The sequence below is a fragment of the Bos grunniens genome, chromosome 23 (genome assembly GCF_055505025.1).
Source record: "Bos grunniens cultivar Pamir isolate PY7600 chromosome 23, Bosgru_T2T1.0, whole genome shotgun sequence".
Classification (NCBI taxonomy): Eukaryota; Metazoa; Chordata; class Mammalia; order Artiodactyla; family Bovidae; genus Bos; species Bos grunniens.
Genome location: NC_141187.1, coordinates 10038361 through 10061326, shown reverse-complemented (window position 1 = coordinate 10061326; position 22966 = coordinate 10038361). Strand labels below are relative to the sequence as shown.

Here is a 22966-nt window from a genome sequence, read left to right as displayed (position 1 = left end):
GGTAAAGAATCCACCTGCAATGTGGGAAACCTGGGTTTGATCCTTGGGTTGGGAAGATCCCCTGGAGGAGGGCATGGCAATTCACTCCAGTATTCTTGCCTGGGGATTCTCCATGGACTGAGGAGCCTGGCCGGTTACAGTCCACGTGGTCACAAAGAGTCAGACATGACCAAGTGACTAAGCACAGCACAGCACATGTCTCTTTGAACAATTTATTTTCAAGTATTAGACAAGAAATCCTGAAACTAGGAGTTCCCTGGTGGTCCAGTGGTTAAGAGTCTGCCTGCCAACGCAGGGGACACGGGTTCGATCCCTAGTCCCGCATGCCGAAGGGCAACTAAGCCCATGTGCCACAATTACTGAGCCTGTAAGCCTAGAACCTATGCTCTGCAACAGCAGAAACCATCACAATGAAAAGCCTGCGCACCACAACGAAGAGTAGCTCCCACTCGCCACAGCTATAGAAAGCGCATGGACAGCAACAAAGACCCAACGCAGCCAAAAATAAATAAATATTGGAAAAAAAAAAAAAGAAACCCTGAAATTTATCTGGTGTGGGATCTGGGATTAGTCTAAATTTTTTACATAAGATCACCAGCCGAAGAGATTTAGAAAGTGGCAGGTCTTGGGCATATTCCAGGCAGTGACATATTTAAGCATAGCCCCTGTCATGTCTGACTCTTTGTGACTCCGTGGACTGTAACCGGCCAGGCTCCTGGAAAAGAATTATTTTGTAATTTAAGGCCACATTGAAGTCAAAAGGGAACTGAAGCAGGATATAGTGGATAGAGTGCTAGACTGAGAATTTGTGTAATTACTAGCTGTGTCATTTCAGATTAATCAATTCTCTTCTCTCAGTTTCATTTCCTTTGTTTGTAGACAGTCTCACTTCCTTTCAGCTCTAAAGTTGGGATTTTTATAATCTTTCTGCGTTCTCATTCCATCATCCATAAGATTCAGACAGTAGGAGAAAAAAAATCATTGGAGAAAGGGTGGTCCCTTATTAAGAAAAGAGAAAGGACACATACTTCATATTGTAACAGAGGACAAGTAAGAGAAGTGAAGTAGAAGAGGGACCAGGTGAAGGAGTAATCCCTATCTCTTCATCTCCTCAAGATTATGGTCACAATATTAGTTACCATTTCTTGAGTGCTTCTTAGGGAGCAGGCAGGGTACTAAGTTTATATATTGTTAACTCTTTAATCCTTACAATAAACCACTCTGGACAAGCACCATGATTACCGATAACTGGCAGAATGAGAATTTTTCCCAAAGGTGTGGGACCTCAGAAACTTTTAAAACCTTTTAGTCTCATTTGGTAGTAGGACAGAAGGAAGTAGAATCTTTCTGCTGTTCCAAAATCTCATGGCACCCTAGATGCTCAGTTCAGTTCAGTTGCTCAGTTGTGTCCGATTCTTTGCGACCCCATGAATTGCAGCACGCCAGGCTTCCCAGTCCATCACCAACTCCCGGAGTTCACTCAGACTCACGTCCATTGAGTCAGTGATGCCATCCAGCCATCTCATCCTCTGTCGTCCCCTTCTCCTCCTGCCCCTAATCCCTCCCAGCATCAGAGACTTTTCCAATGAGTCAACTCTTCTCATGAGGTGGCCAAAGTACTGGAGTTTCAGCTTTAGCATCAGTCCTTCTAAAGAACACCCAGGGCTGATCTCCTTCAGAATGGACTGGTTGGATCTCCTTGCAGTCCAAGGGACTCTCAAGAGTCTTCTCCAACACCACAGTTCAAAAGCATCACCCCAGATGCTACTGGTCTCTTATTCTAGCTGTCTACTTGTTGAAATTGTTATGGAAAACATAGGAATGAAAGATAGTTTCTAGTTTTGCGGCTCTGTATTTTTGGACAAGGCATACAAACTTTCTGGTTCTTACTTTCCTTAAGACAGAGAGCCACTTAAAGGCAGGAGACCATTTCTTATTCATCCTTCCCCCATGGGGATGTAGGAGTGTCGGGCAAACGTGGTGAAAGAAGGAATGAAGACGGTGAAGAAGGTGAAAGAAGGTAGTCCCTATGCTTCCTTTCTTATTCTTTAGTTTTGAAATGGGGCCTTGATCAGGTACTATATGTACTATATGCACAGTAACACTTTGCTTTCTAAAAACGAAACAAGGCAGGTCACATTCTCATGACTTAAACTTTATTTTGAGAGGCTTGGTGTTGACGAGTGGGTGGAAGATTACATGCGGTGTTGGCACGGACCCGTGATTGCCGTTTGCACCGAGGCCTCCTTTACTTTCCGGAGACTGGAGACTACCGTTGCATAACAAAACAGCACCGGTGCCACCAAGTGTGTGGCCGGCAACCAACTATTCAGGGCATTATCCCTCTGCGAAAGCAGCTCTAGAAACTTAAGCAAACAAGCGCTTCCAGCGGGAGGGGCAAAGCCCTGGCTGCGAAGAAGAATGGGTCCTGCGTGCAATCTGGTACTTGGATCTCGTCCTGGTCTCTAGTTTCTTTCCCGACTTCAGTTTCCTCACCTCCAAAATGCTCACACGGTCGTAGACCAAGACCCCCCAGCTTTCCCCCTGCTCCAGCCCGAGGGCTTAACTCCTCCTCCTCAGGGTAGGGGCGGGCCGAGAAAAAGGTCAGTCAGGGAGTCACCTCCCCGCGCCTCCTGGCCTTCCCCTTCCTCCTTCCTTCCGCCCGCCCCCTCGCCCCACCGTGGTGAGGTCACGCGGGGGACGTCACGGGGTTGTGACGCCACTGAGGGCGGGCCTCTGAGAGAGGAAGGGGCGGGGTCTAGGCAGGCGACGCTTGCGCAGTGGGCGCGGCGCGGGAGGAGGCGGAGGCGGCGGCGCAGCTAGAGGCGGCGGCGGCGGAGGCGGCGGCGCCGGGGGGGTGGGAGGGGGGGGAGCGCGAGAGCGAGTGAGCGGCTGAGAGAGTTTACCCCGATGAGGCGGTGAGAGGCCCGGGGCCTACCTCAGCGGAGCGGGCTCGCGGCGCCAGCTAGCAGCGGGCCCCCTCCCGGTCCCCGGGCCCGGCGGCGCGGCGGCTGCTTGGTTGTGAGGAGGCGGGGAAGCGAGTGTCCGGCCCCAGCCATGGAGGGTATGGACGTGGACCTGGACCCCGAGCTGATGCAGAAGTTCAGCTGCCTGGGCACCACGGACAAGGACGTGCTCATCTCCGAGTTTCAGCGGTTGCTCGGCTTCCAGCTCAACCCGGCCGGCTGCGCCTTCTTCCTGGACATGACCAACTGGTGAGCCGGCTCCGCCGCCGCGCCAGCCCCTGGCAGCGGCCTCGGGGCCCCGAGGGGAAGGGAAGGGACACCCGAGCTCGGCGGCAGGGCGGGCCGGGCGGGCTCTGAGGGACACCCCTCTCTCCAGGGGCGGGGAGGGCGTGTGGGGAGCCCTCGGGGCCTGGGAGGAATTAGGGGCCCGAGCAGGGCTAGAGGGGGACATAGGAGGAGAGTTGGGGGGCCACGGAGGGCTGGAGAGGCGGAAGGGAGGTGGCGGGGGGGGAGCTGGGGCTGAGGTTCCGAGGAGTGTTCTTAGCCGCCGAGGACCGTGGGAAGAGGAGGAAAAGGGCTTTAGCATCGAGGAACGGGGTCCACCTGGGAAGAAGGGGGCCGTGGTGTTGGCTAAAAGTAAAGCGGAAAATCCGAACTTGCGGAGTGGAAAAAAAGCTTGGGGTATGGAGTTAGAGGCTGAAGATGACGGGGGTTGAGGGGAAACTCTGGGAGAGAATTGGGTGCTATGGGCAGAACCTGGCGCACGGGTGAGACTTGGGAGTTAAGAACATTTGTGTGCGTCTCTCTTAAAGTGTATGTTTCCATTCGAGAACAGACAGGAAAAAGGGGAAAACTTTACAGGGAAGGACAAGTGAGTAGGGTAAGAAAGAGGACTTTCCGAAGAGCTGTGCCAGGGAAGGGGTGGAATCTACTAATGGAGGACCGGGCGTGCTAGACCCGGGGGGCAGGGTCTGGGGGGAAAAGTGGAGGAGAGGAGGTTATCCTGCGGGAGGGAACTTTTCTGACGGGACTGGAGCTCTGGGCTCCAGAGTGCGGGAAGGGAGAGGGGCTTCTCTCAGAGGCACTTACGGGAAAAAAAATGCTGGGTTGTTAGCCGTTTGGGAAAATGGAGAACTTGACTTTTTGGCCTGGAGTCTTCTTGTAGAAGACTGATTTGGGACAGAGGGCCGTGATAACTTCGACTGCAGAGGTGTTTCTTGGTTTTGGGTGGAGCACTTGCTGTTTCTGGTAAGCAAGGTTTCCCCCTTGTTCTCTGAGGAGGGCTTGTCGAGTTCACTCTAGGTGAGTGATGAAGTGGAGACCAGTAGACTTCCTTTGAAAGGATTTCAGGTGAAGTAGCTCATCTTTCTTTGGTCAGAAAGCCATAAGATGATTGCCCTTTGCTCTCTGTGTTGGGCACTCAGTCCCCTGGCATGTGGAATCTTGTTTCTTTTGGCATGACTTACAGAGCCAGGCTCCCCTTTATTCCGTGTCTACTTGATGCCTCAAGCAATGCCAGAAAAAGAGTTTGTAAGCTTTGTCTTTATCGCCTTTCTCATGCAACCCTATCCTGAGTGGTGCTCATCGTATAAATGAGAGTTTTGTAGCTGTGGTGGCTCCAAAGGTGATGTGTGAATATTTTTGTGTGTAACATCATTGGTGGTTCCTGTTGTTTTATCATTAAAGTTGATATAGTAAGAGTGGGGTTGACTTCCTAGATGTTTAGAAGTATTTCTTTTTTTTTTTTTTTTAGAAGTATTTCTGATCCCCACTTTTATGTCCAACAGGGACTACAGCTTCCAGTCGTTTTCTGAGCACCAGCCTGTGTGTTTAATAGAGAGTGGCATGGGTTATTGGAAACATTGAGCAGAGGTATTACCCTGGTGAAATTTGGAAGTAAAGCTATGTCTTGAGGAGGGTTGTGCCCTTGCCTGCCTGCTTCCCACCCCCAGGTCCTTTTCTTCCTGTTTACACTAGTTCAGCATAGGAAACTTGGCATATTGTTGCTGCCAGTTTGGTAGAAATCATTATTTCTCCCTACCCTCTTGTGAGTTGTACCATTTAAATCCTGCCCTAATAAGTTTTTAGTTTTTTAGAGTCAGTATTTATTAGTCCAATTATTATGGCTACAAAGACAGTGTAATGAATTTTATATGCTTGAGGTATATGTGTTTAACGTCTAAGATTGTTTTTAAGTGGTGTGAAAGGTGAGGCTCAGTGCGGATAAGAAAAAAAAATTATGGTTGCATTATAAAAATTTTATTTGAATTTTATCTAAAAATTATTAAGCTTAGTGACAGAGTAGCATGTGTTCTGAGAAGATGTTATCTCTGTGTAAAACAAGGTGTGATACATTTCTGAGCGAAGGAGTGAGCCATTAAAAATGTATTCTGGTTCTAAAGCAGTTAGAAGTCAGTAGCTTCTTAAGAATCCAGACTGTGAAGTGATAACTCAGCTGTAAGTACATTACCTATTTTTTTGACTGTGGAAGTCATATGTTATTTATTTTCTTTGATTATAAAGTGAAAAATCTGTGAACGAAAGGAAGTAAGGGTTGTTATTCTTTTTCCAATGAAAGCAGTTAGCGTCATAATCCAGTATTGTGTTTTGATTCCAGTGTTGACCTGGCTAAATTTGCCTTGTTAGATTTTTATTTTAAACAAATACTAATTATAATTAATAAATTCTAGCTAAAATAAAATACATGAATGCATACTTAGTCAAAATATTTGTGTGTTAAATATCTAAAGTCTAGAAATGTATTGTTTTTAAGCGTCATTTAGTGTCTGACTTTGAAAACTTCTGAGATAGTCCTGATACAGGTTGCCAAAACTTCTCTCAAATTGCTGTGGTTAACCTGTTGAGTTTGAGATGAATAACCTCTGACTTCCTAAGTGCCTGTTTTGGGTTGTAATAAATAACCGCCATTCAGTTGTCTAGTGATGGTTTAAAAAAATGTGGTAAAATAAAAATAAAAGTTTTAAAATGAAGGCTTAAAATGAGTCTTCTAAAATGAAACCCTATTTGGAAAGACAATGTATTTGTTTTCAAAAGTAAGAATTTATTTTCTGTTGTTAACCAGCAACTTTTTAAGAAACTGTTGAAAACTGACAAAATTGAATGTTTTGGCCTTATAAATTACCTACCCTGCACACAGATTTTTTTTAGTCTTAGGTTGGATGTGTACTATGTAGGTATTTCTTCTTAATTTAGAACCCAGTATTATTTCAGTTTTGTACTGTTTATACCTGAGCTGGCAGCCATGTTGCCAGAGATTGGTGGAACTGCCTCTTAACAAAAGTAGTCAATTTTCAGTTCCTGAGTATCTAAAGTACATAAATGGTATTGTGAAGGAACCCAGTATCTGCAGCAAAACTGAGATGATTTGTATATTAGAATAACATTGTATAGGTGAATGTCTTCTAAAGACAGTATTAGGCTGTGAGTATAGAACTTGGAATTCTGAAACTGGAAGCTGGCTTAAGATTCTCTGGTTCATTCCAGTTTTTCCTGTAAGATTGCATTTAACTCTTCCAGGTAGCTTATTCTTGAATCCTCAAGGGCAGAGATTTGCATGGTACCTTATTATAGTGTTTAATTACCTTGCTAGTTAGAATTATGTCAAAACTAAATCTTTCTTACTGTAATTTAAGCTTTTTTCATTTGTTTGTGTCCTCCTTGGAGATGAATATCTAATAAACACCTTCCTTAAAAGATCAGAAAGCCTCTATTAATACAAATCACTAGAAGTTTTCAACCATACATAATTTAAAAATATTCAATTTAATGGTTTCTCATCCTTTAATGTAATCTGATAGATTTATTTTTTCCCCAACAAAAACCAACAGGATTGAGAGCGGAGTTTAATTGTGGTGTGATATACATAATATAAAATTTACCATTTTTAATCAGTTTTAAATGTACAGTTTAGTGCAGCGTAAGATTTTAAATTCAGTTGTGTTCCCTCTAAGTCATTTGTCTCTGTTGTGTTTTCAAGGTGAGTTATTCTTTAGCATTTGTGACAAGAGGCGAATAACACTTCTAGGTTAAAAGAGGACATTAACGTGAAAGTTATTTCTCATTATGTGTGCATGCTAAGTCGCTTCAGTTGTTTTCAACTTTTTGCGACCCCATGGGTAGACCACTGGGCTCCTCCGTCCATAGGATTCTCCAGGCAAGAATCCTGGAGTGGGTTGCCATTTCTACTCCAGGGTATCTTCCGGACGCTGAGATCAAACATGCGTCTCTCGTGTCTCCTGCGTTAGGAGGTAGGTTCTTTACCATTAGGGCCACCTGAGAAAGCCCTATTTCTCATTATAGAGATAAGTTAATTATCTTTGACGAGCATGTACACAGTGTTGGTTGTTCTGTCCCTCCTGTTCATTTGGCTAGCCTTCCCTGGTGGCCAGTGGTAGACTCCACCTGCCAATGCAGGAGACGTGGGTTTCATGCCTGGGTCAGGAGGATCCCCTGGAGAAGGAAATGGCAACCTGCTCCAGTATTCTTGCCTGGAAAATCCCATGGACCTAGAGAAGCCTGGCAGACTACAGTCTGTAGGGTCTCACAAGATCAGGACATGACCTAGCAACTAAATAACAGCATTCATTAGGCTAGTGCTTTGCAGTTTGGGTGTTGCAACATCCTAGGTTACCTACAGGTATCTTCAGGAAGCAGTGTTTATTTTTTGGAAGACTGCATGCACCCATTATGGATGGAACAGATGTTTTTTAAGAAAAATAACTCAGGGAAAAACATTTTTGTTAAATAATGTCCTGTAGACTTTCAGCTTTGTCAGAGGTACCGTTCTGGGTAACAGGAAGGTATAACCGCTGTGCAATGAAGTGGAATCAGAAGCTAGAGGTGAAAATCAGGTGTACTCTGGTCTCACCATGCCTCCCCTGCCTGATCGAGATCCGTTTCTCAGTCACATGTATGCTAAATGAGTTTCTGATGCACTTGCTGGTGTATACGTATGAATCTAGACGTCCCTTTATGACGGATTAAAACTTGTTAATGATGGTTTCCTTTAAAAATGTGTGCCAAGCAGCAGCTTTAGGATCAGTAGGAAAGGTTGCATAACGTGATAGAGTGTTGTCCACGCTCTTGCATTTTTAAGAAGATTGGGAGTTCTTGCTTTGGGCTTTCTTCCCCACTAAAAGGTTGGGACTCTGGGTATAGTATAAAATAGTTTGCAAATGGTACATCCAGGCTCCTTTTAGTTTTAAAAGGAGGATGGTAAAAGCTACCTTGTTGTCCTGTACTGTTCAGTTGCTGTGAGACTTGCATTTCTGATTATATATCAAGTCAGAACTAGTCTCCATTATAGCTAGGGTGGGTAGAGGTGTTTCTTTACCACCTCTTATCTTCCGATTCCCCACTCCAATTTGTTTAGCATATAACAGCAAAAACTCAACCTGACAGTATTTATTTATTTATTGGCCACATGACTTGTGGGATCTTAGTGCCCTGACCAGGGACTGAATCTGGGCGCCGAGTCCTGACCACTGGACTACCAAAGAATTCCCTCAACCAGACAGTATTTAAACAAATGTATTTTGGATGGACCCCTGGTAGATGGTGTAATACAAAGCAGGAGACAGCCTCTATTATCATTTGCTCTCTAGTAGAGAAAGAACATGCCTGAAACTAAGAGAGAAAAAGCTTGGGGACAGTAAGGAAGAAACATTTATATATTGATGCTGAATTAACAGAGGAAAGCTTCAGAACTGGTAGGGATGGACTGAATCAGACAGAACCAGCGATTCACAAATATTGACTGCTCACTATGGGCAGATTTCTTAGAAGGTTTGACATGGCTGGGGGATTTGAACTGATGGAAAAGTTGTGTCATGTTAGGTTTCCTGAATGAAACCAGGAAGGAGCAAGTGGAACGGAGCTGTCTGGATGATTGGCTTGGCAAGAATGTGGTTAATGGGATCAGAAGTGAACAAGAGCTGGAGCTTGTTTTTATTTTTGCTTTGGAATATTGTTGATTTTTTAAAAATTGCGGTGAAATTGACTTAAAATCGAACCATGGTAAAGTGAACAATTTGAGTGGCAATTAGTGTCTTCATAATGTGCAACCATACCTTTATCTAGCTGAAACATTTCCATCACTCCAGAAGGAAACCCCACACCCACTAAGAAGTTGCTTCCTATTCCTTTCTCCACCCAGCCTCTGGCAGTCTGAATTCTTTCTCTATGGATGTACCTATTCTGGATATTTCATATAAATGGAATCAAAATATTTTTCCTTTTTGTGTGTGACTTCTTTCAGACTTCATCTGTGTTGTGTCTAATATCCATCAGTACTTCATTCCTTCTAATGGCTATGTGGCTTCCCTTGTAGCTCAGTTGGTAAAGAATCTGCCTGAATACAAGAGACTTGGGTTTGATTCCTGGGTTGGGAAGATCCCCTGGAGAAGGAAATGGCAACCCACTCCAGTACTCTTGTCTGGAGAATCCCATGGACAGAGGAGCCTGGCAGGCTACAGTCCATGGGGTTGCAAGAGTCAGACACAACTTAGTAACCAAACCACTAAATGGCTGTGTAATATTCCATTGTATGTATATAAATGCAGTTTGTCTGTTCATCTGTTGGTGGACATTTTGAGCCATTTCCACCTTTTGGCTATTGTGAATATGTGAATATGTGCTATGAGTATGAGTTTTGATGTATTTGTTTGAGTACTTGTTTTCAGTTCTTTGGGTATATACATAGTTGAATTGCTGGGTGATATGGTAATTCTATGTTTAACTTTCTGAGGAGCCACCAAATTATTTTCCACAGTGGCTGAGTCATTTATTAGGTTGGTGAAAAAGTAATTGGAGTTTCAGACTGTCTAGACTCAAACACATCTTTATTAATCAAAATAGGAACCACTACAATCAACACATTGTTGCCAATGAGAAACAAGTTTGTTTTTAAGTTTGTAACCATCTGAGCTTCAGGATTCAATGAACTCTTGGAAAGCATTTTCTGCCTCCTGCTGGTTGTTACATTTTCCCTGTAACAAGTTGTTGAGATGCTTGAAGTGGTAGTCCCTTGGTGAGAGGTTGGTGAGAGGTCAGATGACGGATGAGGCAGAACTTCGTGGCCCAGTTCATTCAACTTTTGAAGTGTTGGTTGTGTGACCTGTGGTCAGGCGTTGTCATGAAGAATTGGGCCCTTTCTGTTGACCTAAGACTGGCTGTAGGTGTTGCAGTTTTCAGTACATCTCATCCATTTGCTGAGCATACGTCTCTACTTCTCAAATGTAATGGTTTTGCCAGGATTCAGAAAGCTGTAGTGGATCAGACTGGCAGCAGACCACCAAGCAGTGACCATGACCTTTTTTTGGTGCAAGTTTGGCGTTGGAGCTGCTTCTGTCTCCCAAGCATGAGCCGATCATCAACAGTTGTATACAATCCACTTTAAAAAAATTTTTATTTATGTATTTTTTTGCCTGTGCTGGGTCTTCATTGCTGTGTTGGCTCTTCTTTCGTTGTGGCAAGCGGGGGCTTCTCTCTACTTGTGGTGCAAGGGCTTCTCATTGCAGTGGCTTCTTTAGTTGGGGAGCATGGACTCTAGTGTGCACGGGCTTCAGTGGTTGCAGCACGTGGGTTCAGTAGTTGGGGCTCCCAGGCTCTAGAGCACGGGCTCAATGGTTGTGGTGCATAGGCTTAGTTGCTCCCCAACATGTGTGGGATCTTCCTGGACCAGGGATCGAACCTGTGTTTCCTGCTTTTGCAGATGGATTCTTTACCACTGAGCCACCAGGGAAGCCCTAGAATTCACTTTTCATCGCATGTCACAATCTGAGAAATGGTTCATTGTTGCATAGAATAAGAGAAGACACTTCAAAACACTGAATTTTTTATTTGGGGCAGCTCAGTTCAGTTTCAGTTCAGTCGCTCAGTTGTGTCTGACTCCTCGCGACCCTGTGAATCGCAGCAGGCCAGGCCTCCTTGTCCATCACCAACTCCCAGAGTTCACTCAGACTCACGTCCATCGAGTCAGTGTTGCCATCCAGCCATCTCATCCTCTGTCGTCCCCTTCTCCTCCTGCCCCCAATCCCTCCCAGCATCAGAGTCTTTTCCAATGAGTCAACTCTTTGCATGAGGTGGCCAAAGTACTGGAGTTTCAGCTTCAGCATCATTCCCTCCAAAGAAATCCCAGGGCTGATCTCCTTCAGAATGGCCTGGTTGGATCTCCTTGCAGTCCAAGGGACTCTCAAGAGTCTTCTCCAACACCACAGTTCAAAAGCATCAGTGCTTCGGCGCTCAGCCTTCTTCTTCACAGTCCAACTCTCACATCCATACATGACCACTGGAAAAACCATAGCCTTGACTAGACGGACCTTTGTTGGCCAAGTAATGTCTCTGCTTTTGAATATGCTCTCTAGGTTGGTCATAACTTTCCTTCCAAGGAGTAAAGCATCTTTTAATTTCATGGCTGCAGTCACCATCTGCAGTGATTTTGGAGCCCAAAAAACTAAAGTCTGACACTGTTTCCACTGTTTCCCCATCTTTTCCCCACGAAGTGATGGGACCAGATGCCATGATCTTTGTTTTCTGAATGTTGAGCTTTAAGCCAACTTTTTCACTCTCCACTTTCACTTTCATCAAGAGGCTTTTGAGTTCCTCTTCACTTTCTGCCATAAGGGTGGTGTCATCTGCATATCTGAGGTTATTGAGATTTCTCCCGGCAATCTTGGGGCAGCTCAAGGGGCACTCATTTACCCAGCTTTTTCACCTTTTCAGTTTGCTTCAAATGTCAAACGACCATGGAGTGTTCGACAGCAACTTCTCCTGTAGTTGTAAGAGAATCAGCTTTGGTCTCTGAGTTGTCACTGTCATCTTCTGATGGCTGGCTGCTGTGCCCCTCGTCTTCAAGGCTCTCCTGCTGCCTTTGCGCTACTTCTTGAACCGCCACTGCACTGTGTGTTTGTTCGCAGTTCCTGGGCCACGTGCACTGTTGATGTTGAGAGTTGTCTCCACTGTTTTATGACCCATATTGAACTTGAATAAGAAAATCACTTGACTTTGCTTTTTGTCTAACATCATTTCCGTAGTCTAAAATAAATGTAAAATAAACAGCAAGTCATTAGCAAGAAAAGTGAAGCGAGAAATGTGCATTAAACATAACCACATTTATTTAAGAATGTATTCCAATATCAAACATCAAAATTCAACAGAGCAAAACCGCAGTTACTTTTGCAGCAATCTGATACATTCCCCTAGCAAGGTTGAGGGTCTGTTCCAATTTTTGTACAAACTTGCTAACACTTGTATGCCATTTTTATATTAAAGTGAGTCTAAAGAGGTGCCTCATTGTGAGATTGATTTGCATTTCTCTGATTACTCATCATATTGAATGTCTTTTTATATGTTTGTTGGCCATTTATATCTTTATTGGTGAAACATCTGTTCAGGTCCTTTGCTGGTTTTCTAACTGGACTGTCGTTTTATTGTTCGGTTGTAAGAGTTCTTATAGACCCTTATCAGATATGATTTACAAATATTTTCTCCAGTTCTGTGGATTGTCTTTTAAATTTTCTTGTTAATGTCCTTTGGTGCATAAATGTTTTTAATTTTAATGAGGTCAAGTTTAATTTTTTGTTGCTGCTTGCGCTTTTGGTGTTACAGCTAATAATTCATTGCTTATCCAAGATCTTGAAGATTTACCTCTGTTTTTTTCCTAAGAATCTTACGGTTTCAGTTCTTATATTTAGGTCACTGATCTATTTTTAGTTAATTTTTGCATTTTGTTGAGGTAGGAGTCCATCTTTATTCTGTAGTTTAATTTTGTCATATCATATGCTCTGGAACTGGCTTCTCATTGACTCTGCACTAAATATACCCTTTACTTTTATTTAGTATGTACTTTACTATCTTTAGACTTCCCTGGTGGCTCAGACGGTAAAGCGTCTGTCTACAATGCGGGAGACCGGGGTTCGATCCCTGGGTTGGGAAGATCCCTTGGAGAAGGAAATGGCAATCCACTCCAGTACCATTGCCTGGAAAATCCCATGGACAGAGGACCCTGGTAGGCTACAGTCCATGGAGTCGCAGAGAGTCGGACACGACTGAGTGACTTCACATTCATGCACATTCATTCATTTACTATCTTTGCCCGCCCCTGAAAATTGGTCAAGAAAAGTGTGCACGGTTTTCTGTTTGGGGAAAAAATGTATGCATGTTCTATCGGCACCCAAACTAAATGTGTGTTGAAAAGATCAGTCCCTTCTAGCCCACCCCAGTCTTTCCACTTTTTCTGACTTTTCTCTGTTCTGTTAACAGCCCCAGTGGTCTTGCAGACAGAAGCCTCAAACTGACTTATTTCCTGTGCCCTCTCCTTCCTGAACACCCCAGATCATTTGCCAAATCCAGTTCATTTCCACTCTGCAGTGCACGTCCCAACTGTCTTTTTTCCATTCTCCTTGGCATCACTTTAGTTGATAGATTATATTACCACTTTAACAGGGTAACATTGGAATAGTCTCCAAACTGGTGTTTTGCACCAGGCTCTCCTCCTCCAGTCCGTTTTGTGGATATCCCAGTACTAGGTCAGTCTTTCTGAATCACAGCTTTGATCAGGGCCCTTCCTTTTTCAGAAACCTTTGGGCTTGGTTGCCGGCCAGGTAGAGAGAAGAGAGCTTTTAGCTTGACTTTTAGGACTCTCCTTAGAGTGATCCAGCGGGCATGTCTTTTGTGATGGATATTGTGCTCCTCTCCTGGTGGGCTGCTGTCTTTGGGTTCGCATAGACTCGGACACGACTGGAGCGACTTAGCAGCAGCAACAGCAGCTGCCCCTTTCAAGCTGGCCGCCTGCTGATTTGCCACACATGCTTTGGCTTTTCCAACTTTTGACTTTTTTCTTCTACCTAGAATGCTATTATTTCCTCTTTATACCTCATGAAATCCTTTTTTTTTTTTAATTGGGACATTAATTCTTGGTAGTGCTGTCTTCTCTGAACTCCACTCTTGCCTTTTTACTAACATCATGTACGATTCTTTGCAACACACAGATATCATATATAGTACACACCCTGGAGATAAACATGTCCCCTAACAGCCTTTGTTTCTCCCTAAGCAGCCAATGCAATGCTGTGTATGTGTAGGTGCTCAATAAATACTTGTTAAAGTACTAATAAATACCTGCCTGAAGGTAGATGAGAGTAAATATTTCATTTGTATGGAAGTCTTGAAGTCTAGTGCTGTTAGAAGAAACAAGTTCTATAAACTAAGCTTCCTTTCAGGCTTTTTTGTTTGTAGGTTTAATTTGGGTGTACATGACATGAAAGCAAATTAAAATTTAAGTAGCCAACAAAAATATCATTTCTGGAAGAAATTTGAACCCTCTACAGGTTGGTTCCACCATATTATATATCTGCCTTTCCAGGCCTGTCTGCTTGTACTAAATATCCTTTGTAATCAGTTTATGAGAGAATGTGTTATTCAAAACTAGGTAACATTTGTAGTTATGTAGATATGAATGGGGAAAGTATTCTGTAAACTTTCTAAAGTTCTCTTGGATCTGTGCCATTATATGTATATTTTCAAAGCTTTTATTTTTAGCTGTGCTCTTCGTTGCAGTGTGCACAGAGCGTCTCGTTGTAGTGGCTTCTCGTTGCAGCCTGAGGGCTCTAGAGCGTGGGTTTCAGGAGTTGCAGTTCCTGGGTTCTAGAGCACAGGCTCAGTACTTAGAGGCACACGGGTCTAGTTGCTTCACGCATGTGGGATCTTCCTGGACCAGGGATCGAACCCATGGCTCCTGCATTCACAGGCAGTTCACCACTGAGCCATCAGGGAAGCCCTTCCATTATGTTTTATTGAGGAAAAACTTAAAAAGCATTATAAGCAGGTAGCAAGCAGGGTGGTGCTGGTGATGGTTTAGTCGCTCAGTCGTGTCTGACTCTTGCGACCCCATGGACTGTAGCCCGCCAGGCTTCTCTGTCCATGGATTTCCCAGGCAAGAATACTGGAGTGGGTCGCCATTTCCTTCTCCAGGGGATCTTCTTCACCCAGGGATCAAACTGTGTCTCCTGCATTGGCAGGTGGATTCTTTACCACTGGTCCACCAGGGAAGTTCATATATTTGTATATACATATAAAAAGTTAAATGTGTATAAAAATTTTTCGTAGTGGTATTGCTATTTGAATAATAATTCTTCCTATCCAGAGTAGTGAGTACCATATCTCTTGCACCTCTTTAGCTTCAGTGGGTACTGAATTAGCTGTCAAAGTACTTGGATAGGCTGATCAAATAGATACTCTTTTTAAATTGACAGGGCAATAGTGAAATTAATACATTGTAAATCAACTATACTTCAGTAAGAAAAAACACACAGTAAAAACCAACAGAAAGCAGCAGCAACAAAAAAACCCCATGCATTGGTGGATTTGGTCTCTTCAAATATAGTAGAATTCCTTCACTGTATTAACAGATTCTCATCTAGTGATTCCATGTTAAACCTTTGTTTTGGTGTATTAAGAGCAAAATATGTAAGTCAAACATCTAGTAGTGTGCTTGACTGAATTTACTCATGAGGTATTGTCAGAGAACACACTTCATAATTTGAACTTTTTAGGGACCCAAAACTCACCGAAGAGGTTTAGCTCTTTTTTAAAATTTGTATTATTTGTTTTACCTTTGGCTGCGCCCGGGCTTTCTCTAGTCTGGGTGTGCGGGCTTCTTGGGGTGGCTTCTCTTGTTGCGGAGCCTGGGCTCCAGGGCGTGAGGGCCTCAGGAGTTTTAACTCGCAGGCTCTAGGGCACAAACTCAGCAGCTGGGGCGCGTGGGCTTTGTTGTTCTGCAGCACGTGTAATCTTCCCAGAGCAGGATCAAACCGCCTGGCGCCTGGCGGGTGGATTCTCAACCACTGGACCACCAGGGAAGTCTGAGACTTAACTTGTTATTAAGCCACCTTGTGCAAATGACACTAATACATTTTTTGCTTGGTGGAAGGGTAACTGATTTTGTAAGTGATTTTCTAATGATTTGTTAATGTGTGAGAGGAGTAGCAGTTTATTCTAAATATGAAACTCAACCCCATTGAATTTACTGTGTACTGGGTTTGAAAAGACTCACTTTAAAAATGAACAGTTGTGTTTTCTTAAAATGTGTGAGCCTGGAGTCTTCAGTGTGTTTCCAGGAGTTGGAACTTGACTTACTGTGCTTGAGGTCAGTGATTCATAGCCTATTGTGCAGCAACAGCTTACTAATGATTGATTGAATGGTACAATCATGTGCTTCTAAATGCTTTTCAGTGTTTTATCTTCTAAAGTAAATTTTGCTTTTTAATTAAAAAAAAAATACTTTGACAACTGGCTTTGAGTAGTGGAGATCATTAGCTGATGGATGCAGTTTGCATACAACTGTAACTGGGAACTGCTGCCTTTTTATTTTAAAATTTAATAATAATAATTTTATTGTGGCATAAATCTTGTTACATATAAGCTAGGAAGTACCAAAAAGAAAAAAATAAGCCATACTCATAGGACTCAGAAATAAACAGTTTTAACCTTTTGATATATATCCTTCTAATACTACTGTGTTTGTGCCTGTGTTTGCATTACAGAAGTGGAGTATTTGCTATATTCTGGGTATCGTTTTAAGTGATTAAGCTTAATATATAATTTAATGTTCATAAAAATTCTAAGAGGTAAATACTATTACCCTTATTTTACAGAAAATAAGAGACTGAGTAAGGTTAAAGAGGTTACCTAAAGTTGTGTGGGTAATAAATAGTGGGATTAAAATATAAGCAGCTGGGACCAGACTTCTGTGCTCCTGATTGTTGTGTTTTACACACTATACAGGTTTCTGGGACTGCCATAACAAATTACCGGAAACTAGGTGGCTTAAAACAAATTTATTCTCTTACTCTGGAGGCTGGAAGTCTGAATTTAGGGCATCCCCAGGGTCATGCCCCCTTGAAAGGTTCTTAGGGAAGAATTCTTCCTTACCTCTTCTTAGCTTCTGATAGCTCCTGGCATTTCTTGGTATTCCTTGGCTGGTAGTTGCCTCAGTCCCGTTTCTTTCTCAGTAGTCTTATGACCTTTTTCTGTACATGGTAACCCACACCGGTATTCTTACCTGGGAAATCCCATGGACAGAAGAGCCTGGTGGGGTACAGTCCATGGGGTCACAGAAGAGTCAGACACAACTTGGCAACTAAACAAGAAAATCTATTATGACTACATCTACAAAGATTATGGTTCTGAGAGTCTGGGAGGACATGAATTCAGGGGGATACCCTTCAACCCATATACACACTATTTGTAATCTGTTTTCACTTAAAAACTCTCTTATTATGGGACTTCCCTCGTGGTCCAGTGGCTAAGAATCTGCCTTGCAATACAGGATATGGGGGTTCAATCTGTGGTCAGGGAACTAAGATCCCCCGTGCCACAGGGCAGCTAAGCCCATTTGCCCAGCTACTGAGCCTGCATACTGCAACTAAGACACAGCACAGCCAAATAAATAAACAAAACAGTCAGACAACAGCAACAACAACAACGTCTTGTGACCATTTCTTCATTCTTAATAAGATTCTACATTTTTTTAAATAGTTTTTTTTATGGGATCATTTTCAACGTCTTTATTGAATTTGTCTCGATATTGCTTCTGTTTTGGGCTTTTGGCCCCGAGGCATGTGGAATCTTAGCTCTCCACCGGGGATTGAACCCACACCCCTGCTTTGGAAGACAAAGTCTTAGCCATTGAACTGCCAGAGAAGCCCTTATACTTTTATTTTTAAAGGCTTCACAATATTCCTTTACCTGTATATAGAAACTTGCCCCTGCTCAATGCTTTAAAAGAAACGTTGACATGTTATTAGTGTGGACTTTAGGCCAAGCCGTTTTAGGTCCATCATTCACCTTGGTTGTCAAGACTCTACTGGGAGAGCAGGATGTATTGGTGTACCATTTCATATATAGAGGTCTTATCCCTGTCACGCTTTAAAATACACACACACACAGGGAATCACACTGTGCATAACTGTTCTTAAGTTAGCTTAACTTCACAATGTGTACCATCTTTTTTTTTTTTAATGGATGCATGGTATTCAGTTGTGGCTGACCACATTTTGTTTAGCTACTTTCTTATTGATGGACAGGTACTTGGTTTTGTAAAGTTACTTTGGTATTAGGTGTCTTAATACAAACTTGCGGATGCAGTCCTTGAAGTGGGATTGCTGGGGCTAGGTGTGTGGGCAGTTTAAATTTTGATGGGTAGTATCAAATTCACTTCAAGAGTATTGTATCAATATTTATTTTTACTACGTACAAGGAGTGCCTGTTTTGCCACCCTCTTAGCAATGGAAGAGTAGTGTTTTACTGTTGCTGGTCTGATAGGATAAATATGTATTCTGGTTAACTTGTATTGCTGTAATTCTGAGTGAGGTGGGACATCTTCCTTTATCCTTATTGGCCATTTGTATTCCCCCCAGCTTGACTGGAGCCATTTATATTGTTCTGTGGCTCGTGTGTGTTTTCCACCTCAAACAGTTGTTACTGTTTGTGTTTTTTTTTATTAATTTGTGTGAGCCATTTGCATATTCAGGAAAATAGCTTATTAAATGCTTGCCTTTCCTCCAGTTTGTCTTTTAACATTGTTTATAATTTTTAAAAACCATGTACAGGTTTTTTTGGTGAATTTTTATGATGTTGAATCCAGCAGTCTTTTCCTAAGATTTCTGCTTAAAAATCCAACCCCTTACCTAATTGTTATATAATTATTCACATCTGTTTTCTTTATGATTGCATAATTTACTTATAAATCTTCTATACAGCTGAAATTTATTGGACAGTGTGCTGGGGTTGGTATCTAACATGTTTTTCAGATGATTAGTCAGTTTTCTCATTCATTGTGAAATTCACATCTTGCCTGAATGATTTGAAGTGCTGTGCTTATATGTATATTTGGGCTTGGTTTTGAGCTGCTGCTTCTGTTGTATTGGTGTGTATGTCTCATTCCCCAAAGGCAATCTTTTTAAATTCTTTAAACCGAATTTTGGGTTTTTACCACTCTATTGATTTTTTTGTTTTGACCATTATCTGTTGACTTTTATAGGGAGATGAGAATGTTACTTTGTGAGAGCCAATGTGGTGAAGAGCAAAGTTCAAAGCTTCTACTGTTTACTATCTGTGTGACCTTTGGCAAGTTATTTTATTCTCTCTGTGCCTTGGTTCCTTATATGTAAAGGATAATATCAGTTTATATCTGAGGATTGGATAAATATGTGTAAAGATTTAGAGCTGTACGCAGCACATGGTTATTTTTAGTTACATTAATCCTCTCTGATGCTCCCATTTTAATTATCTAAGTCAGTTTTCAGTGTTTGTTTGTTTTTTTAACTATTTAAAATCCTCATTGACACTTGAGCCATTAGTGTGTTGGGATTCCTTTTCCTCTCCTGCACAATCCTTTGCTGCCATAAGGGGGATAATTGTCTTAATTTTTTGGTTTGCTCCGTCTTAGTTTTAATATGCTTTATTTATTAAGTTCAGGTGTACAGCTCAGTTCAACATCTATACAACGTCTATATACAGGATATACAGAAAATTATATTTTTTTCTGTATAGGAGTCAGATTTTAAAACTGAGTTATCCTCAAACTCTTTCCGTTCAGTCACTCAAAGTCTACCAATTACAAACATCTTCTCAGTAGGTTGAGACGCTTCAGGTGTCCGCTCTCAGTTTTATCTTTGTGAAGAAGTCTCTTGCAGAGTGTTGGCCTACTGCACTGCAGAACTCTTGATCTGCTGCGTATTCTCCCCTACTTTGTCAGAACCTCAGTTTCCCGGACCCTATTTGTAAACTTCCTATAGAGAGTGCTGCTGCTGCTGCTAAGTCGCTTCAGTCGTGTCCGACTCTCTGCGACCCCACAGACGGAAGCCCACCAGGCTCCTCTGTCCCTGGGAGTCTCCAGGCAAGAGCACTGGAGTGGGTTGCCATTTCCTTCTCCAATGCATGCATGCATGCTAAGTCACTTCAGTCGTGTCCAACTCTATGCGCCCCTATGGACAGCAGCCCACCAGGCTCCTCTGTCCACGGGATTCTCTAGGCAAGAATACTGGAGTGGGTTGCCATTTCCTTTTCCAATAGAGAATGTAGAGGAGATAAAATTTGACTTTCATATTCTGAAAACTATTTTACCCTGATGTTTAGTTTATACCCCAGGATTGTTTAGGTAGCAACTTGAAGATTAGAAATATTTTTCTCAGACTTTTGAAAGCATTGTGCCTTTATCTTGTGTTTTTCAGTGAAAATGTTGAAATGTGATGCTGACCTGGTGCTTTGTTCTTCGAATTCTGCGTTTTCCCTCTTTGGAAGCTTTTGGTAACTTAGCTGTGTCCCCAGTGTCCCGAAACTTGACAGTGATGCATTTCAGCCTGTGTTCTTGTACACCGGGCTTAGTTTTGGGGAGCCCTTTTAGTGTGGAAACTATTCTCTCTTGGAATATCTCTTATTTTTTCTTCTTCCAGTTTTATTGAGATTCGGTTAACATGTTGTTGTTTAGTCGATCAGTCGTATCTGACTCTGTTGGATCCCATGGACTGGAGCCTACCAGGCTCCTCCATCCATGGGATTTCTCATGGAAGAGTACTGGAGTGGGTTGCCATTTCCTTCTCCAGGGGCTCTTCCTGACCCAGTGGATTAAACTCGTGTCTCCTGCATTGGCAGGCAGATTCTTTTACCACTGAGCCACCTGGAAAGCCCCTGGCTGACATACAGCACTGTATAAATTTAAGGTTTACAGCATAATGACTTCACTACATACATCATAAAATGATTATCACAGTAAGTTTAATAAACATCCATCATCTCATATAGATACAAAATTGAAATAGAAAAAAACATTTTTTCATGTGAGATAGCTCTTAGAATTTGCTCTCATGTATAACATGTGGCAGTGTTGATTATATTTATCATGTTGTACATTACATCCCTGGTACTTATTTATCATGTATCTGGAAGTATGTAGCTTTTGACTGCCTTCCTGCAATTCCCGCCTCTGCCTCTGGTAACCAAAAATCTGATCTTTTTAAGGAGTTATGTTTTTGAAGTATGATTGACCTACAGCAACACTATGTTAGTTCCTGTCATGCAACATAGTGATTTGATATTTCAGAATATTTTAAAATGATCAGCACAGTAAGTCTGGTAAGTGTAGTTATGGTATGTCACTGTACAAAGATGGCTACTCTCGATGCTCCTCACGCTGTACATTTCCATAACTGTGACTCATTTTTTTTGCACCTGAAAGTTCCTCTTAATCTCCCTCACGTATTTCTTCCCTCCGCTTAGCTGCTTCTCTCTTGCAACCACCTGTTTGTTCTCTCTGTATTTCTGTATTTTGTTCTGTTTGTCCATTTGTTTTTCTTAGATCTTAGAAATTTTCTTGAATTAATTCTTTGATTTCCTCCTCTTTATTTTCTCTGTTCTCTTTCTTTAGAATGCCTATTTTTCAGATACTGGATTTTTTGGTCTGGTCTTCTGTCTTTTTTTTTTTTTTTTCTTTTCTCTTTTAATGAACTTTTGACAAAATTTTTGCTCTGCTTTCTGAGATCTTCTGAGAGTTGTTTTCTTCAAGTTGCCTTTTGTGTTGACTTGTTTTAGTTTTTTATATTACGTTTTACCTTAAGTACTTGTTTCTTAGCTATCTACTTTTATTTAAGAGTAGGACACAAAAGTAAATTGGAAGTTGTGGGCCAGACTGTAGGGTTTGTTAACTGAGGGCTTAACAGCTCCACCCATTTCCTCCAGGGTGGAGCACTCACCAGCTCTACAGTGCTTAGACTGTATTGGGGATCTGCGTTCTAATGCATAGTTTGGGCAAATAAATGCATTACTTCTGTTTTTATCCATGTCTTCACCTTCATGTGTAGGGTACTTGGTGCTCTTAGTTTCTCAACCTTTTGGGAATCCTGATCTTAAGTTGGATTGCTTTTCTGCTTGTTGTCACTGCTGACCCAGGAGGAGTCATCTGTTGCAGGTCAGCTAAGTCATTGACCACTTTGCTCCCTGCTTTCTAGCGACCCATGTGTTGCCTCCGCACTTGTTTATTTTGTCCTTGTGATTTTTCTGACTTTTCCCTCCAATTTTTCTTCATTCAGGCTGCTATAACAAAAATATAGACTGTGAGCTGGGAAGTCCAAGATCAGGGTGCCAGAAGATTGCATGTCTGGTGAGGGTCCTGGCTTACAGATGGCTTTTCATTGTAACCTCATGTGATGGAAGGGGCAGACTCTCTAGGATGTCTTTTATAAGGACACTGATTCCATCCTCTGAGAGGGCTTTACCCTCATGACTGAATCACCTCGCAAAGGCTCCACCTCCTATTACCATCGCATTGGGAGTTAGGGTTTCACAGTGAATTGGGGCGGGGGCAAGGGCACAAGCATTCATTCAGTCTATAGCACAGTACTTAAATTTTAGGAGGCTTTCAGGAGAGAGCAGAGGCTAAAGTATGAAATTTTTAATTGGAAGTTGAAAAGAAGTATTGGATTTGCATCTAAAAATTTTTTATTTTGTTTTTTTATTCTTATGATTCATGTGATTGGATATGATATAAAGTTTCAGTATACAAGTTGAATAACCGATCAGGTAATGATGTGTATTTAGATAGCGTTCATTCACTAAAATGGGTCTGCTTTTACCTGAAGGATAAAGAACAAACTACAAATGGTTATCACTGACTGTGAGATTATATAGTTGTTTATTTTCTTTTTTATACTTTAATTCTTTCTCACATTAATTTACAGATTTTCTGTAAAGAAAATGTATTGTGTAATTAGGAAAAATAATACCTAAAAGTAGAGAAAAATTTTTAATCACAGTCTCAGATAAAAACTGGACCTTGGTCCACTGTTTTTTCTTTTAAGCTAACCACTATTTTGAATTTATTTATAAACAGTGGTTTCCATATTAGTTTTTATTTTTGGCTGGGCTGGGGCTTCGTCACTGCATGAGGGCTTTCCCTCGTCGCGCGCGAGGTCTTCTCTTGCTGT

General features: G+C 42.2%; 1 protein-coding gene across 9 annotated transcripts in view; it reads left to right on the top strand.

The window, feature by feature from the left end:
• Positions 1-2798: 2798 nt before the first annotated feature.
• Positions 2799-22966, top strand: part of ILRUN (inflammation and lipid regulator with UBA-like and NBR1-like domains) — a 106109-nt gene continuing 85941 nt past the window's right edge. For all 9 annotated transcript variants that reach the window (XM_086371240.1, XM_086371236.1, XM_086371238.1 and 6 more), the window contains exon 1: positions 2799-3215. In XM_086371240.1, the coding sequence (XP_086227366.1) occupies positions 3058-3215 (158 nt within the window). In that variant the 5' untranslated portion in view covers positions 2799-3057. The remainder of the gene's footprint in view (positions 3216-22966) is intronic.